The sequence below is a fragment of the Centropristis striata genome, chromosome 7 (assembly GCF_030273125.1).
Source record: "Centropristis striata isolate RG_2023a ecotype Rhode Island chromosome 7, C.striata_1.0, whole genome shotgun sequence".
Taxonomy (NCBI): domain Eukaryota; kingdom Metazoa; phylum Chordata; class Actinopteri; order Perciformes; family Serranidae; genus Centropristis; species Centropristis striata.
The window spans coordinates 8,996,027-9,014,113 of NC_081523.1; the positions used below are offsets into that span (position 1 = coordinate 8,996,027).

The 18,087-nt window shown below is 36.6% G+C and overlaps 1 protein-coding gene across 1 annotated transcript; it reads right to left on the reverse strand.

The window, feature by feature from the left end:
- Nucleotides 1-504: 504 nt before the first annotated feature.
- Nucleotides 505-17,906, reverse strand: ppef2a (protein phosphatase with EF-hand domain 2a). Its single transcript, XM_059336458.1, has 17 exons — nucleotides 17,774-17,906; nucleotides 16,251-16,307; nucleotides 15,117-15,244; nucleotides 14,967-15,021; nucleotides 14,363-14,538; nucleotides 13,146-13,260; nucleotides 12,691-12,737; nucleotides 12,159-12,325; nucleotides 10,972-11,008; nucleotides 9,420-9,569; nucleotides 8,996-9,334; nucleotides 5,601-5,786; nucleotides 5,380-5,522; nucleotides 4,550-4,656; nucleotides 3,046-3,212; nucleotides 2,105-2,192; nucleotides 505-758 (listed from the first exon to the last, which is right to left on the reverse strand). Exons 2-17 carry the CDS (start codon nucleotides 16,297-16,299, stop codon nucleotides 505-507), a joined length of 2,208 nt encoding a protein of 735 aa, XP_059192441.1. The 5' UTR covers nucleotides 16,300-16,307; nucleotides 17,774-17,906.
- Between the last annotated feature and the right edge of the window lie 181 nt (nucleotides 17,907-18,087).

Genomic DNA, 18,087 nt, shown 5'->3' on the forward strand with positions numbered 1-18,087 from the left:
AGGTATTTCTTGTGTAATCTAAAGCATTTTTGTCTCTGTACTGAGCCTTTCAATGTGGGTTTTGACGTCATAAAAGCTGTTTGATGGAGTCAGTGTGCAGATGTTACTCTTTTCCTTCTAACAGTCTTTCACATAAGTCAAAACATTTTCCTAATAATAGATATAGATATCAAAGCAATATCTTATATTATTTGAAAATGTATAAATAGTGCTTTTTTTTGTCTTTGCAGCAGTTTTTAATGGCTCTAACTTAATAAAAGAGACATCATGTTTCACCCACAGTGGATAAAACTGCATCAAAATGCGAAATGAACATGGGCTGTCAGAGACCCTGAACTCTATCCTCGCTCTAATCCCGTGTGATCTACGCGGCTGCTGCTCAGAGCATCCTACGTCTCAATGTGCGTCATTAAAACAGCTTGCGTTGGCTCCATCTCCCCTCCCTCCCTCCCCTCTGCTGCCTTGGCGAGGAGTCTGAGCCGAGGTCGCTCTCTGTTTTCAGTCTCATATGTTGGGATCTCCCTCCAGCTTGGTGAGGTCGGCGGCCGTCCCCATAAACATGCTGCGTCCGCGCTCCAGCCGGCTCTTCTTGTCTGTGAGGCGGAAGGCCTCCATGAACTCGTCGATGTCGATGCTGCCGTCCTTGTTGCTGTCGATGGTGACGGCCAGGTCGGAGATGGCGTCGTCCGTGATCTCCATCTTTAGGTAGACGCTCAGCAGCTTCCAGGTCTGCCGGAAGTCCTCCATGGTGATGAAACCTGGCAGGAAGCGGGGGGTTAAAGGTTAAAGATGCAGAGAGAGAAGAGGAGATAAGAGATGCACAGATGCTGATACAGGAAAAAGTGTGTGATAAGAGGTGGGGGAGGGGGAAGCCAGTAGATCAGTGTGTTAATCCTTGTCTTAACTCAGAGGATTCAGGAGGCCGTAACCTAATGTGGCCCGATTTGCACGCCACAGGTGGATTAACAGAGGCTGAACTCAGTAAACGTCTGAGTTCCTAGTAGAGGTGTAACGCTACACAGATGTCACGGCTGGGTGCCAGTTCAGTAAAGTGGGAAAATAAACTAATGCTTATAATTCTTTTAATTTATTTTGAACACACACTAGTGTGAAATCCTCTCGTTCGGGACTGACGTAGTATTTTGTGCACTCATAAACTATTTTCATTGTGAAAATAAGGAACATTTCTGTTTTACACTGTATGGGTTACAACCACAGACTGTATATAAATAACAACAGGCTCTAAAACTGAAAAGCATGTCTTGTGCTATGTTGAAAATACAAAATATAAATACAGAAACAAAAAATTAAACTTGCATGTGTTTTCATTGCATTGCACAGTGGAGAAAGGCTGACACATTTTCTCCTTCTTATAAACAACTCTCTCTGTCTGATGCTGTTGTTGCTGACTGGGAAACAGCAAGCAGCTCTTCCAGCTCTGGTGTGTTTTTACCACCGCACTTCAATAAACCTGAACTATCCCTTAAAGCTGGATTTTCCCCTTTAGAGGTAAGAGAACAACAACATAGACTGCTTATTTAAACACAAAGAAGTCAATGGTTTGTATAGGTCAGGGGTCGGCAACCTTTTCCATGAAAAGAGACATTTTTGGCCAAAAAACAAACAAGAAAAATCCCTCTGGAGTCGCATCTTTGAGCCTTATAATGAAAGTAATTTGCCAATTTCTCGCTGCAAATCAAGCAAATCACTAAGCATGAAGCACTGGCAGTGAATGTAAATGAATCTGTCTTTTCTGTTGTAGCTAGTTTTGGCAAAAATGTATAAAAGAATATAAATGGTGAAGAGCCAGATGGTCATAGGCTATGATGCACATTTCAGTCGACTAAAATATATATATTTTTCCTGGTTATAGGGTACATATTTTTTACAATTGGATCATGTAAGAATCACTACAATGATGTGGATTAAATTGAAGACAAATTCCATTATTATTTTTTTTTTTGTCAAAGCAACAGGGAGCCACTGCAGACGGCCTGAAGAGCCACATGTGGCCCCGGAGCCTGAGGTTGCCGACCCCTGGTACAGGTATCAGCTACACAGGTACATGTGCTTGTTTGAGTAAATAGGTAATTAATCGTGTTACCTGAGTTGTCCGTGTCTACGATTCTGAAGATGGTCTCCAAGGTGGAGCGGTGGCGATATAAAGTCTCAAGCAGGCCCTGGTCGATGTGCTGCAAGAAACCAAGTGCTTTTATTTTTATGTAAACAGTATCAGGGTTCGTACACTTTAGCAGTGGTCAAATTCAAGCATCTACTCATTATTTTTACATTTAACATGTGATTATCTATAGTCTATAGATGGATATAGTCAGGTTGCAAGAGAAATACAGTAAGAATTTCAAGCATTTACAAGCACTTTATCCAAAATCCAAGCACTTTTTAAACCTTGAAAATACATAATAATTTCTGAGGGTCGCCAAATCATTTTGGAAGTCAGCTCTGTCTCCACTGTGTTAAAGTGTTCATGTGTTTTAGTCTTTTTGGTCATTTAATGTCTTTTTTTTTGGTAATTTTGTGTCTTTTTTTGCATTTTGTGTCTTTTTTGGTTCAATTTGTGGTCAATTTGATTATTTTTTGGGTCATTTTGTGTCTTTTCTGACAAATCCCAAAGTATCAAGTTATTACTTTCCAAGGAGTCTCTGGCTTGAAGCTGACTGTTACACACTCAGGAGGTCAGAAAGGACCTTTAAACTTATAGCAAAGGACTTAGATTAAAAGTAACAATCAAATATAAAAGAAATATATAAATGCAGACAGAGAGATGTTTTAGTTGTTGTCTGCTTCATTATTTGTCCAAAATTCGTCGTGTCAACTGAGTTTGTATGATCTGAACTGTGAGATTCTGTTCAGTGAGCGGGGGTCACAGACAACATGCATGTTAAATTGGGGGTCGCGACTCAAAAAGGTTGAGAACTACTGCTCTAGAGGGTTGAATTCACCAAGCACCTGTATGAACCCTGCAGTATGCATACAATATCTTTACGTCAGAGTATTTCTGTGACCAAGGTGCTGGAGGTAACTCACATCTGTGTTGGGTCCTTTGAAGGCGAGCTCGTTGAACCACTCGTTGTAGTCGATCAGACCTTCGGTGGATTTGCCGGTGACGAGCTGATAGCGCAGCATCCTCCAGGGCAGGCTGAGGTGCATCACACTCTCCACTGCAGACGCCCAGTCGTTCATATTCACTAGACCTGACGGAGGAGAAACGTTACCTGTTACTCTCCTCCAGCGATGGATTATCTTCAATCAGAGCAATGAACGCTCTAGAAAATAACTTTAAAAGCATCCAAAGTAAAGCCCAACAATGAATAAATATCTGCCAATATTTTTCTTATATACACTGAAAAAAAAGATTTTTGTTTGGCCCTGTAATCATCATTATTTCAATCATCTATATAAATTCTACAAAGAAATAGGAATTCAGTGCTTTTATTTTAAAATAGCAGTTTTTCATGTCGTGCACTACTTAGTGATTGTTTGTTATTATGTGTCCTCATGTAAATTGAGTGTATGTAAATTGAAGTCTAGCTTTTTTTAAGTAAATGTAAAAGTGTATTAGTATTAGCATGCACGCCATCTGATAAATAACAAGGGATTGCAGGACAGAAATGCCTAAGATTTCTTTGAGGTAATTTAATGTCATCTCGAAAATGTTTGTAAAAAAAGTGCTGACTGTCAAGTTTATTTTTCCACAAAAAAAATGTCCCATTAAAGACAAAAATATTTTCATAAAACAAATAATTAAAACAAATTTAAGGGATGCTCATCAAAATGTTTATGTTATGTATTTACGGGAAAAAAATTATGTTATTAAAATCTCAAATGTCAATTATAGGATCATCTCTGTAAGGGAATAAACAAGTTTAATTCAATTTGAATCTATCGAATGTAAATGTACTGTGTAACAACATTTTGAAAATATTTTGAACAACTAAGCGGATGTCTGTTCCTGTCTTGAGTTTCTTTACCTTTGGTTCGGATTCATTTTATTTATACTCGTACTTATTCTTCCATATAATGTGAAATGCCTGATACAAACAAAAAATAAATCATCATCATCATCACCATCATTTTAATCTTTCGACCAAAATGTCTCATTGTAACTTGAAAAATAACCTTGAGTCCACTTATAAGATTTTAACTACTATTTCTAAGGCCCAAAATAAAAGCATATTTAAGAAACATTTTTTTCCGAGCTTATTTGTAAAGCGTAGCAAAAATGTATGTTGATCTGCAGTAAAATAACTAAATATGAGGAGCTTAATGACATAAAAAATACACACTTTCATATTAACTTAATATGTAAGAGAAACAAGGATGTTGACTGAAAAGTAAATCAGTAAACAGTTTCTGTGAAACCATCAAACGTTTTTTTTCTGAATGGGGATTAAAAGTTGTGAGCTCACGTTTCTCCCAGACATTGTCCTCTAGGAGCTTCAGGGGGAAGTTCACCAGAGATGTTTTATAGAATTAAGTAACACCTGATCCACTGAGGGCTGAACTCGCCCATGAAAGTCACACTACACACCTGTGTTCTCGCTGTCGAACTTTTTGAAGGCACACACGAGGTCGGATTTGTGCGAAAACAGCTGCTCCCTCAGGACGGTGAGGGCGGAGCGCTCGGTTCGCCCGACACTGCAGACAAGAAAACAACAGATAATAAAACTTTTGACAAGGAAATTGACCCGGCAACAGTGGCAAAAGTGGAAAAAAAATATTCTTTATTCCCAAAATATTCATCTACCATTGTAAGGGGAAGATATTTGTGTACATCATGGGTCTCAAACTCGCGGCCCGCGGGCCAATTGCGGCCCTCGTGGCGATATTTTGTGGCCCCCACCTTGATATGAAAGTTTAATGTGAGTTTTATATGAATGGCACTTTACCGTGTTGTGTGTGGAAGGTCCCTTTAATTACTTTTTTTGGTAATTTTATGTCTTTTTAAAAATAATTTTGTGTCTTTTTTTTAATATAATTTTGTGTCTTTTTTTAATAATTTTGTGTCTTTTTTGGTAATTCTGTGTCTTTTAGTAACCGTCTTTTTTTTGTTAGTAATTTTGTCTTTTTGGGTAATTTTGTGTCTTTTAGTAACTCTGTGTCTTTTTTTTGTCATTTTGTGTCTTTTTTTCCCCGGTTATTTTGATACTGCCTCCAGCAGCCCCCTGGTAATTTGAATTTGAGACCCCTGGTGTACATACTTGGTGAACATGACTAGTTCTCCTTTGTTTTTTGCCTTTTCCACTGTCTTACCCAGCTTTAACTGATACATTGAAAAATAATCATCAGTAAAAACCATTTGCAGCCCTGGTAGAATGACTTATGTTACTGAGATGAATATTTTTGGTATTTTTTTTGTACCTTTGTCTCACGGTGAGCTCCCTGGTCATGCTGCTGGCCTGGTACTGAATTACATAAGGCACAAGGTCTGGACCCAGCTTCACGTAGGCCCCCCTGTTGCTTCCCACGTCGTAGTAATTCGAGGCGGAGAACAGAGTGAGAACCTGAGTGGAATGAAAGAAAATGTTTGAGTGAACTGTGAAACCGTGAGGGGTTTGTGGGCCGTCAGTGTCTGAGCTCACCTTCCGGTTATGACAGAACTCGTAACCTTCCTGTTTACATTCGTGTGAGCGGATGATGAGCTGCATGTTGTGTCTGTTCAGGAACTCCTCGGTGACGTCGGGGCCCCAGTAGCAGCCGCCGCCCCGCACCTCGTTGGGTACGCAGCCGTCCTGGTTCATCGGGTCGCTCCAGAGCAGATCCAGGATCTGGAGACACACGGCAAAGTGAGAGAAACTTTAAACCAGGGGTCTCAAACTCGCGGCCCGCGGGCCAATTGCAGCCCTCTTGACGATATTTTGTGGCCCTCACCTTGATAAAAAAGTTTAATGTGAGTTTTATGGGATTGGGAATGGGACTTTACCGTGTTGTGTGTGGAAGGTCCCTTTAATTACTTTTTTAGTAATTTTGTGTATTTTTTTGGTCATTTTGTGTCTTTTTTAAGTAATTTGTTTTTTTTTCTGTCATTTTGTGTCTTTTTTGGTCATTTTGAGTCTTTTTTGGTCATTTTGTGTGTTTCTTTAAAATCATTTTGTCTTTTTAAAATAATTTTGTGTCTTTTTTGGTAATTCTGTGTCTTTTTTTTTTTAAATTTGGGTCTTTTTTTTTTTTGTAAATTGGGTTTTTTTTCTGTCATTTTGTGTCTTCTTTTTTTTGTGTGTAATTTTGCGTCTTTTTTTGGTCATTTTGATACTGCCTCCAGCGGCCCCCAGGTAATTTGAGTTTGAGACCCCTGCTTCAAACCCTCTTACTTTTTAAGCACATAAAATTAAATAAATGTGAAGATGAAACAAACTGAACTGTAAACACTCAGAACTTGGAAGAAGAAACGGGTAAAATGTTGGTAAATCAGTTACACAACAAATTAGCTGTTCCCAGATGAAGATAAATCACTATTACCAAAGTTTCAAAAGAACTTTCAACCTCAACTTTTAAACCAACACAGATAAGAAGTCCTAAAAATACTAAAAAGTGCAGTGGTGGAAAAAGTATTCAGGTCCCTTACCTAAGTAAAAGTACTAACACCACACTGTGAAATTACTCCACTATAAGTAAAAATCCTTCATTCAAACTTTGTTTACTTAAGTAAACCTACAAAAGTATCAGCATCAAAATGTATTGTAAAAGTACTTGTTATGAAGAACGAAGCCCCTCAGATTGTTATATATATTCTAAATATGTTATTAGATTATTTGTACTGATGCATTTATGCAAGCAGCATTTTAATTTTGTAATTTTACCTACTTAATATACTGTTATCAGGTTTAATTAAGAAATAAATTGTCTCATCACTTTAAATGTATCATGTTTTTATAAAACTTTTATAAACCTCGACCTGAAAAGTAACTAAAGCTGTCAGCTAAATGTAGTGGTGTAAAAAGAACAATATTTGCCTCAAAACATAGTGAAGTAGAAGTATAAAGTTATATGAAATGGAAATACTCAAGTCAAGTACAAGTACCTCAAAATTGAACTTAAGTACAGTACTTTCCACCACTGTAAAAGTGAAAATGCTTCAACAATGGCATCTCTTCACTGGAAGAGCAAAAAAGGTTACTCAACAGCTAATTCTAAACTGTGTAACGGCCCTTTTCCTTTGTTTTTACACCAGCCAAATGTACAGATTATTCCCATCAATTTATTTGCATTGTTTAGATGTTTTTGTTTCACTTTACCCTCTACTATACCTGTATATATATCCCACTTTTTCTCCAGTCTTGAGCCGGGCTAGCCTGAATTGTTTACAAAAATGGAGCATGTTTGGACCTGATCCAGAGTACTAGAGTCAGATAAGAACGCGGACTTCTCCAGCTTGTGCTTAAGGTGGTGACGGTGGTGACCTCACGGCAGAGGGTTTAATGACGCGGTGGATTACAGCATGTTAAAGCTCCACGCAGGCAAAAAACCACAGCAGGTGAGTGTTGATCACTGATGGAGGACTGATTTAGTCCACGCCAGCAGAGCAGGCACACATGACCTCAAAATAACTTTTTTTTCCCACGTAGTCGCTGATTAAATATCTCACATGGGACACTTTAAGACCTGAGAAGAACAAGCAAACAAACTCCCTCACAGAGCAAAGCCAATAACGAATGATCACTGTAATACTTTAATTCTTAAATGAGATGTACATCTTTTGAAAAACATTCACACCTCTTCTCAGAAAACTGCAGGTTGCAGGTAACTATTAAAGTTTCATTTAAAACTCCAGTGGGCCCCTTTTCTAATAATATTTAAAGCTGAAAGAATTAGTCGTTTAATGGATCAACAGAAGATGAATCTTTTGATATTTTGAGTAATGTTTTTATCTACATTTTATACAGCATCTTAACTTTTCTTAAATCATGGTTGTATGTTTATTTCTTTATCTTTCTTGTAACTTAAACTTTCACCACCTTCCTGAAAATAACCTGCAAATATATGTTTATACTAGAATCTGTTCTTTTAAATATAATCCTTTTTTTTAGCTGCTATTACTGTTGTTTGCCTTTCCTGCTTGTATTCATTTCGTATATATCTTCTTTTTAAATTTCATTGTACAGGACAAAAAAGATCTTTCTGATTCTGATTCTGGTAGCTCTGCTAAATTTTAAGTGTTCTTTGCTTAATTTGCTCAACTTTGCCACATTTGAATATGATCATTTACAGTATTGGAGTCAATGTCGTGCAAATAATGAGACAGAAATAAATTTGGCAGCAATGAAGCTGAGAAAATCAACATTTGAAGTAGTCCATGAAAGCACCGGCACATTACTTCTTCATGACGTGAAGACATAAAAATGAAGCAACATCGAGTCTTGCCATCAGCTGCCCTCTAAAGTTCTGGCTTGAAACTCCACACCAGATTTTTTTTATTATTATTATATTCGGCCAAGTAAAACCAGAGATAATGCCAAATATATTTAGTATAAAAATAAAGAACTAGAGATTATCCTCATTTTACCTGTTATATGTTATATATGCAACCTGCATTCATATTTGCAACATTTAAAATTCTGTGTATTGAAATGTAATTTTCAAGATCAGATTTGATGTTTTCCTTTGTTTCTTTTGGGTTCAAATTTTTTCTCAAGTAAGTCAAAGTTAAACATTAATTATCAGGACATATAGGTGAGGTAACGCTGAAAAAACGGATACCAACATGGCATGGTGAAGATTTTTTAACAGCTTTTTTAAAGGACATAATATCTTTTCTCTGGAAAAGTCCCATAAAAGTACTTTTTTTGTTGATAGGAAACACTTATTTTGCATTGCCTGTCCAGTATTTTTTTTGTTGTATTCTTTGAATCTTAAGGTACATTTTTGTCTTATTTTAGGGACGCTGTTGCCTGTTTATAAACCAAGTTTTCAATAGATTTCAGAGGGTTAAGTAGAATATAAATGTATATAAAGAAACATCTCACTACTCGTTCATCACCTGCTTCCATTCGTCCTCCACATTTACACTGTTGATTGTCTCAGAGGACGCGGACACGTCCGTCTCGTTTTCTGTCCTGGTGATGACCGGGATGAACACAGACTGTCTCCTCCTGCAGAGTTCCAAGTCGTCCGTCATGTTCACTTTGATCCGCTCGGAGAAGTCCTGCAGCGAGCGGTTCGGGAAGCTGTTGCGGACGTAGGCTTTGGGAAACGCCAGGGAGGTCCGGCGCTGGCCGAGGCCCCTGTTGGACCAGACGTCCTCGTCTATGTCCGAGTCGATGGACAACCCCGATGCGCTCTTGTGTCTCTTCTTAGGGGGCCTCAGCGCTGAGACGTACTGAGAGAAACAGGAGAGATGTGAGCGACTTTCAAAGTGATTTAAAAAAAAAAAAAAGAAGTTGAATCTGCATTTGACGGCTCACATTGTGTCTGTCCACTCTGGCGAGGACGCTCAGATCTGTGGTGTCGGAGATTCCTCCATGGAGAACCAGCACCTTCTGGTCAATCACCGTTGCTAACGGCAACCAGCTGAAAATCTTCTGCAGCAGTTTCAGGATCCGTTTGCCGTGCATCTGGAGACAAAAAGGTAATCACTTTCTTCATAAGAAGTTTGCTCTCTACTTAAAACAGGAAATAAAGCACAGTGCACTATAAACTGTAAATAATTTGAATTAACACAGTCAATTTGTTCCATTTCTTGTTTTAGTTTTGAAAAAAACTCCTTTTGTTTTTTTTGTTTGTTTATTCAAGGTTCATACACTTTTTGAATGGTCAAATTCAAGCACTTTTTAAGGTCTTTCAAGGTCCATTTTCAAGCTTTAACCAGGACCTTACAACGGTTGTAAGTTGCATGTTTTAGATGAGTACTTACATGCTAAAAGGGGTAATTTCACTCAACCATACCGACAGCGATGGTTTTACACTTTTAACAACCAAAAGTACAGTTAGCTAATCTCAATATTCAATTTATAATTTTTTTCATTGAACATGATTATCTATAGTCAGACTGCAAGAGAAATACAGTAAGAGTTTCAAGTATTTTCAAGCACTTTATCCAAAATCCAAGCACTTTTCAAACCTTGAAAATACAACATTAAAACTAAAGCATTTTCAAGGATTTCAAGTACGAACCCTGCTATTATTTCATTTAAACAGTTTTAATTCCCACACTGGACTTAAAGGAAATGTTGCATTTTCAAGAAAGCTTGCAGTCAGATTACTGAACAGTTTCAGAATGACACGCGGGCCGTTTTTCACGAGCATTTACCTTCATAAATTCACTTTTTCTGCCATCCTAGACAACTTCCAGCCCAGATTCTGGATTTTTATATTTGCCATGTAACCATTCAGCTTTTTATTCCTACTACCTCATCACTATTTTTCCTTTTTTCTTCCACCAATTCTGTTTTATATCTATGTATATTTTATTTTACTAAAGCATGACATGATACTTTTGATCTTTTCTCTGGAAAAGTCTCACAAAACTACTTTCTTTGTTGATAAGAAACCCCTTTTTTGCATTGCCTGTCCAGTATTTTTTATTTGTTGTATTCTTTAAATCTTAAGATACAGTTTTGTCTTATTTTAGGGACCCTGATGCCTGTTTATAAACCAAGTTTTAAATTAAATTGTTGCTAATAGTGTAGCAGTAATTCCAACTTCTTTGCATCACTAAATCTAAAGCATCTGGGACATTTTGACCACCTCGACCTCTCTGACTCATCACAAGCTGACAGAGTCTGATGTCCTGCAGCCATCTGATTGAATGACCTTAAATCCTTTTATTATGGGGCGGGAGTCTGTCCTATATCAAGCTTTACTGGGAATGTGAAGGTGGAGGCGACTGCAACCAATTTAAATGCGATGCTCCAAAGATAGAAGGGATTAGGACACATATTGACTGTGCTGGTTAGTTTGATAAGAAGGGATGAGAGGTTAATACCGAGCAGTAAACAAAAAAGAAAATAAACCTACCTTGTATTTAGTCAACACCTCCTTCGTGAAGCCGTACCTACAACAGCAAGACAAACACGAGTTAACAGTTAGAAATTGACGATTTTTTACAAGTAGCTTGACTGTTTACCACACAAATTATATGCAGGTTTTCTTTATAAATTGGGAAATAAAGGCTTTTCAGATTGCCTGTACATGAGTGTGCATTCTGTCTTTTTTTCTGGTGTGTCACTTTACGAAATGTGCCTTTTCTGTCTACTAGGGGTTTAAATCACACATTCAGAGACAACAAATACATTTTTATAACGTGTTCATTTTTGTTTCTTATTGTTTTTGTTATTGTCATTATAACTTGTTGATGTTATACATATGTTTTTTCTATTATCAGTTTATTACTTTCTAATAAGTATGAAATTTTAGGTGGAGGCTTTAAATAAGCCCATCTGGGTTTTCTGCCTCTACCTGCACTTTACATTATATGTTATCTTTGTCATTTTATGTAATTCTAACTGTGCAAATAAAATAAACCTAAACCTGAACAATACAATATTTGCTGATACCACAAAGTCTGCCACAATACGATTTCAGGTTATTTCAGCCGCCCACAAACGATATAAGACTCCTAAAGACAGACTTTTCATTTTGCTTGATATTTAACTTAAGCAGCTTTTCTGTAACCTAAAATAAACTTAAAGTAAACATAAGATGCGTAACGTTACTGTTTGACATCCCAAAACACAGCCAGTCAGAATGTCCAAGCAAGTGTTTATAACATTAAATCAGAGTTCTGCTTTGTGAAACGTGACCAGAGAGTCAATTGAGAAAAGTATTTTTGATACGTAAATAAAACCTCTACTCCTTATAAAAAGTAATTTATAAGTTTTAAAAACTCATAAACAAACAGTCACTCATTTGGCCAACATGACTTAACATAATTGGATATTAATTTTAGCTCTATATAAAGCAAATTAATTAATAATAATAATAAATAAAAGCATTAAATTGGAGTTCTACAAAGTGAAACATGATACCAAATTAAGCATAAAAACTCAGTGATATAGGAGAATTATATAATATAGAATTACTTTTAAATTGGTTGTTTCCATCAAAGCTGATTTGAGCCAATAAATACCCCTGAATTAATGCTTTTTGTAACAAAATCTTTAAGTTAGTGGGTGTGAGTGGAGTTTTTTATCCTTGTGTGGTACCTCAGGTTGACTATATGGTCCTCGTGGTTTCCTCTGTTGAGGTAGACTTCACTGGGATAGACGAGCAGGAAGGAAAACAGGATGAGGAGGATCTCGATGGAGTCTCGTCCTCGGTCTACAAAGTCTCCGTTAAAGACGTAGGGCTTCTCCAAGGACGGCATGTCATTCTGAAAAGTAAACAACATAAAGCCGTGTTCAGTCTGTAATCTTAATGTAAACAAGACGTCACAGCACAGAGAGGGAAAACAGATCCTGCTTCACTCACTAATTGAGTGAGGCATTTTTGTTTTAAGCAAAAACTTCAGTTTAGAAGAGAAGTAATTAGGTGATTTATCGCTGAGTTGATCAACACGTAAATATTTTGCGAGATTTGTGATAATTGGTATCGTTCAAGTTAATTAAGCAAAAACAAAAAAGTTGTATTTGTTTGTGTAAGAATGTTATATGCAAGAAGTTCAGTTTTTCTCCTTTTCACATAATTAAATTGAGTATATTTGTGATTTTTGTACAGAATGAATGTATTCTGATTAACCTTGTAGAAAACCAGCAGCAGGTCTTCAAGTTGTCCGTGCAAATCACCTGTAATAAAGAGGATACATGAGGAAAATACTTCACATTAACAGTTCATATCACAATAAAATAAATACTTATTATAAATAAATTAAAACTTATAATAAAAATCCTAATAAAAAAGAACAATAACACACAACACAACAAAGAGACTATTGCCCTTAAATTATGTTAAATATTATAATATTTTAATACATATATAAAATAATATATATTTAAATAGATGAATAAATATTTTTATATTATCTTATATTATAATTCATACATTTTCTTTCAAATGTGGAATTATGAGTTAAAATAAATACCCATCACAATTTACCAGAGCAAAATCTGACATATAAACTGTCAAAAACATGTAAAAAGGTTCAGTTTAGTATAACAGGAGTTGAAGAAAAAGATTAATGGATCAAATCTCACCACAAATAGTGATTTCTTTGCTGTGGCAGGTTGAGACGCGGTTGATATTTGGCAACATCCGGACTTGTTTCCACGTCTCCAGCAGCAGTTGGAGGACGTAGCGTGAGTGCAGCTGCTGCTGGGACAGAGACTCGTTAGCAAGAAGGCCTCAGACACGTAAACAGGTAAGTTCATATTTTAGCATTTGCCAATACGATCAAACACACTCTGATTTTTTTTCTCCATACATGTTATTGTCCTTATTTCTTCCATTAAACTTGAAAAAACAATAATAAACAAATCCTATGAATGGCTTTATTTAAAGTGAGGATTATGTTCTGTTTGCTTCAAATGTCTGACATCATAAAATATGATGACAGACATTTAAAGCTTTAATCCAAAAACCTCAGTAAAGCTTCACTGGTTAAAAAAAATTGTCCTATTGCACATCATTATCAGTATTTTCTCTTGCATCAACAGGCATTTGCAATTTATTTCTGGTGTTAGTTTTGCTCCCCTGAGTACATAATTTAATTTCCTTTCATGTACCAACATGTTCCGTTAATGACAATACATTTATTTTCTCTTTTTTAAGTGCTGCTATTTGTCTATTCTTCTATTTTTCTGACTTCTGATGTTTTTATGTTCCCTGAGAGAGAGAGAGCAGTCAACCGATTGTAATTGTACTACAGTATAATGACAATAAAGTATCTATCTATCTATCTATCTATCTATCTATCTATCTATCTATCTATCTATCTACCTTTTTTAATTCACCATAATCCTGATAATAAGTGATAATTAGTATTTTCCGCTCTGTTTCTGCCAGATTTAAGTATTAGAATCAAAATACCAAAACATTTCTGGTCCACTAACATACATATACATATAGTTATATATAGTGATGCAAAAAGCAGTCAACTGAATGTCATTTTACTACAGTATAATGACAATAAAGTATCTATCTATCTATCTATCTATCTATCTATCTATCTATCTATCTATCTATCTATCTATCTATCTATCTATCTATCTATCTATCTACCTTAAATTCACAGTAGTCCTGATAATTATCTTTTTTTTTTAAAGTATTTGCTGCTCTGTTTCTGCCAGATTTAAGTATCAGAATTAAAATACCAAAACATTTCTGGCCCCCTAACATACAACATATAGTTGTATACAGTGATGCAATAACCCACTGTGTGTTAACGTGAGCTGTGACGTCGGTGTGCACCTACTTTCTTGTTCCTGAAGGCCTCCACCAGGCCGACCGCCTGCTCCACCGTCAGAGGGAAGGTGAGATGAGGTCCTGAGTAAATCTCTGGCACCTCGATGTTCCTGTAGCAGAAGTACCTCTCCCACTCCGCGTCCCGACAGACCTCGTTCTCCCTGAAAATGTGCGAGATCAAATTCCCTGGAAGAAAACACACGAGACGACAGCTCAGACTCAGGAAGCAGCAGGAAAATCCTGCCTGATAATTAAAGTTCATCAAATAAAACCCATGTAATTAAGGGTAAAGTGCAAGAAGTTGAAGAGGTGTGACTGGACACCCTTAATGGACTTTCTCAAGCAACAGTAGATTATATTTATTTGTAAGCATATTGAGTATAACAATTATTTTGTATTATTTGCTGTAATTGTTATTTTATATTTATGTACTTTTTTATTTTATTTAAATTTTTATTCATTTTATTTTATTTCTTTTGTGTGTATGTGTGTGCAGCTTGCTTTTCATTATGTGGCTAGTCTGGTGAGTGTTGATGTGTTTTGTATGTTCTTATTGAAAATTAATAAAAACATTGTTCAAAAAAAAGTCCATCAAACAAAATATAAACTCTTACGTTCATTGCTCGCAGGTGTGAAATTGTCCATCAGGTAGCCGAGGAAGTTATAAAGCTGCACAGGGAGGAGAGAATTCATGTGTTATTTTTTATATTACTATAAAGCAAAAATAAAGAACATACACTGGATCCGCTTTAGTGGTTTCTCACCTTTATCTGAGCCTGTTCTCCGGAGTATTCGATGGACTGGAAGATGTGCCAGGTGTACCTCCGTCTCATCTCTGTGCGGGCCACATACTGACGGTACCATCGCTGAATCAGGATGGCAGCTCTTATCGCTGGAACACAAACGCATCACAAGGAAATATAAACACTGTATAGAGAGATGCAGGTGGATCGGATTATCTAGTTCTTCACATTTTTTCATAAGGGCTATGCAGGATTTTCTGTATAAACCGACAGAAGGATCATACTACAGGGAAATAAGTGTATAATGCTAAATTTTTCATATGCTTTTAGTACAAATCTTGCGTGTTCCTAAAAATAACTGAAGAATTTACCACTTTTTAAAACATATATATTCAAACATACATCATTGTTATTATAAAGCGTCTTCACAAACTGTTTCTTGAATCCTTTTAGAAATTGTATGTGAAAGATGTTTCTGTTTCCCGTAAGTTGCGGTACATTTATCAGAATTTGTCTCCAATGTCTTGATGAAATATCAAGTTTTTTTCTGCCTAAATCAAACATTACATTTTTCCTCCACCTGTCCTGACACAGATTTGTGTGGTTTAACTTTATTTATCACGCAGTGGGAAAAAAAATCAGTCATCACAGCAGCTTAAGATACTGAAGTTAAAGATATAAGAAAGGCAGACATTATATACAACATACCTAAATATACTATGCTATGTTTGAGCTTATTGTTAATACATTTACATTTACATTTAGTCATTTAGCAGACGCTTTTATCCAAAGCGACTTACAGGAAGAATAAAAGCAAACAATCAAGGTATAGTGCAATAAGAGCTATTAGTGCATCAATAAGTGCTAGTGACAATTCTTTAAGGAGTAGAATAATCGTGTGGTGCTAGTAATATTTCACAGTTGTTGTTTTTTTTAGTATTTTTGTATTGACAACACAACAAACAAGGTAAGACAGGTGTTGCTTACATGTGACGGCTGCAGGCAGCAGAGCAGAAAGAAGAAATACAGAAACATTAATACATGTAAGAGGGAGATTGCAAAACAATGGACGTTGTGGAGATTATTCAAGTAAATCTGAGATGGTTAAAAGAGAAACAGTCTGTGTTTTGAAGCTGTTTGAAGGGTCCTGGTTACCTTTTCTGGAGCCTTTGTGGAACTCGGACTTTGTGACGCCACATCCCATGACTGTTCCTGTTCACAGCACCAAACAGTCAAAAATCAACTAAAAGCTTCTTCATTAAACACATGAACACTTTGTTGTTTAAATACAACAAGTTGAATCCAAAACTGCTTCACTGAACTTGACTATTTGGAGTCCTAAATCTCACATTACACACGTTTTCAGACTCTCAACACATTTTAAAACACCTCTGTGACAGTCTTGGAATCTAAATAAAACCTGTTCATTCACAGAGTGGAAAGTTGAATGTGGCTCATCAGCAGCAGGGGAGCTGAAGCTGGAGGACATTCGACCTTTTAATCTCGTTATCTGCTGGTTCGCTCCTCACCTCTGTGATTGGCCTCAATCCTGCAGCACAGGACTGTTTTTATCTGAATTCTACGAAGGCTTAGAGTAAGCAATCTATTAAATTGAGGCAGCAAGAAATATCTTCACGGCATGAAGTTATTTTGATAAAAAAGTAAAAAATAAATCATTTTTAAGTGTCCATCTGTTGATTAAGGTAAACAAAACAGAGCCTGGATTGTTGTTTACAATTTAAAAAACAACAACAATAAAAGTGGTGCAATTAAATCTGAACTTGATAGACTTTTTAGAAGTTTTTAGTCTTTAGAAGTTTCTTGTTGGTTTTGACCCACTTAAAGGAACAGATAGATGGCTTCTGCCTCATTTAAACTGGAGATTAAAACATTATCTTGCTTATCACAATACAGAGCAGCACTATAATGCAAACATAGCATTTTAAGTGCACTAAAATATATTTTTAAAAGTACTTAAAACAGGTCTGGAACATGAAGATGTTTCAGATTTCATTCTGACTTTGTCAAAACTGAGACATATGGCATCTAAATTTCTGACTTTACCTGCTTAAATTGTTTTTCATTTAATTTATCTAACTGCTGTAAGAATCAGGGGGAAAAAAGTTCTACCTACTTTGTTTAAATCAGCAGTTTACTTACGTGGTCACCTCCTCTATCCAGTCACCAGTTCCCAACTTGTTTGGCACTCAGTTTTAATGAGTATTCAAACAGCCATTTGCTCAGTTTCATCCTCCACCAGTCCACCAGGATCAGATCCAGAACTGCAGGATGTCACTCAGACATCCTGTAGGTGGATGAATGGCAGCAGCTCCCAGTAACGCACCACAGAGGCCTCATGTATGAAGCTCCCTTGGTCTGTGCTTTAGCGGTCTTTAGTCCCTCGGGGTGATCGCATAATCAAGGCACAGAGCCACAAGTGGATTACTCGAGCTAATGACTTGATGCGACTAGACTGGTCTTTATATAGGAAGATGGCAAAGTGCAGAGGGAAGCATGGGTGGCAAGAGGCAGACGAGCATCTGTTTTTGGTCTTGTTTTTGATTACAGGTGCTTTTTTTGGAGTCCAGGATTGTGTTTGTGCGTGCGTGTGGTCAGGTGTGTTTTGTATTGTGGGAAGGAGTTGATGATTGGGATTTGTGTTTCTCATAAAATCTTACCTAATGATGTGTTTGAATGGGAACACCTCCATGGTTAACTGGTAAGTTTCAGGTCTGTTCATGGATGGCAGGCTGGAAGAAAAGCACAACAACTACCACAAAAACAAGTTATACTGCATTGTATCATTCATTTGAATGTACTTCAAAATGCCATAGCTTCTGTTTCAACCCCAGTTTAGAAACAATAAAAAAAAAAAAAAGATAAGCAATCACAAAAAAGTAACTTAATTCCACTTTTGCCTCCTGCTGAAGTCCAACAAACTTAATAAAAAGCAATGTTTCTACATCTGAGACACACATAAATCAGCAGATAG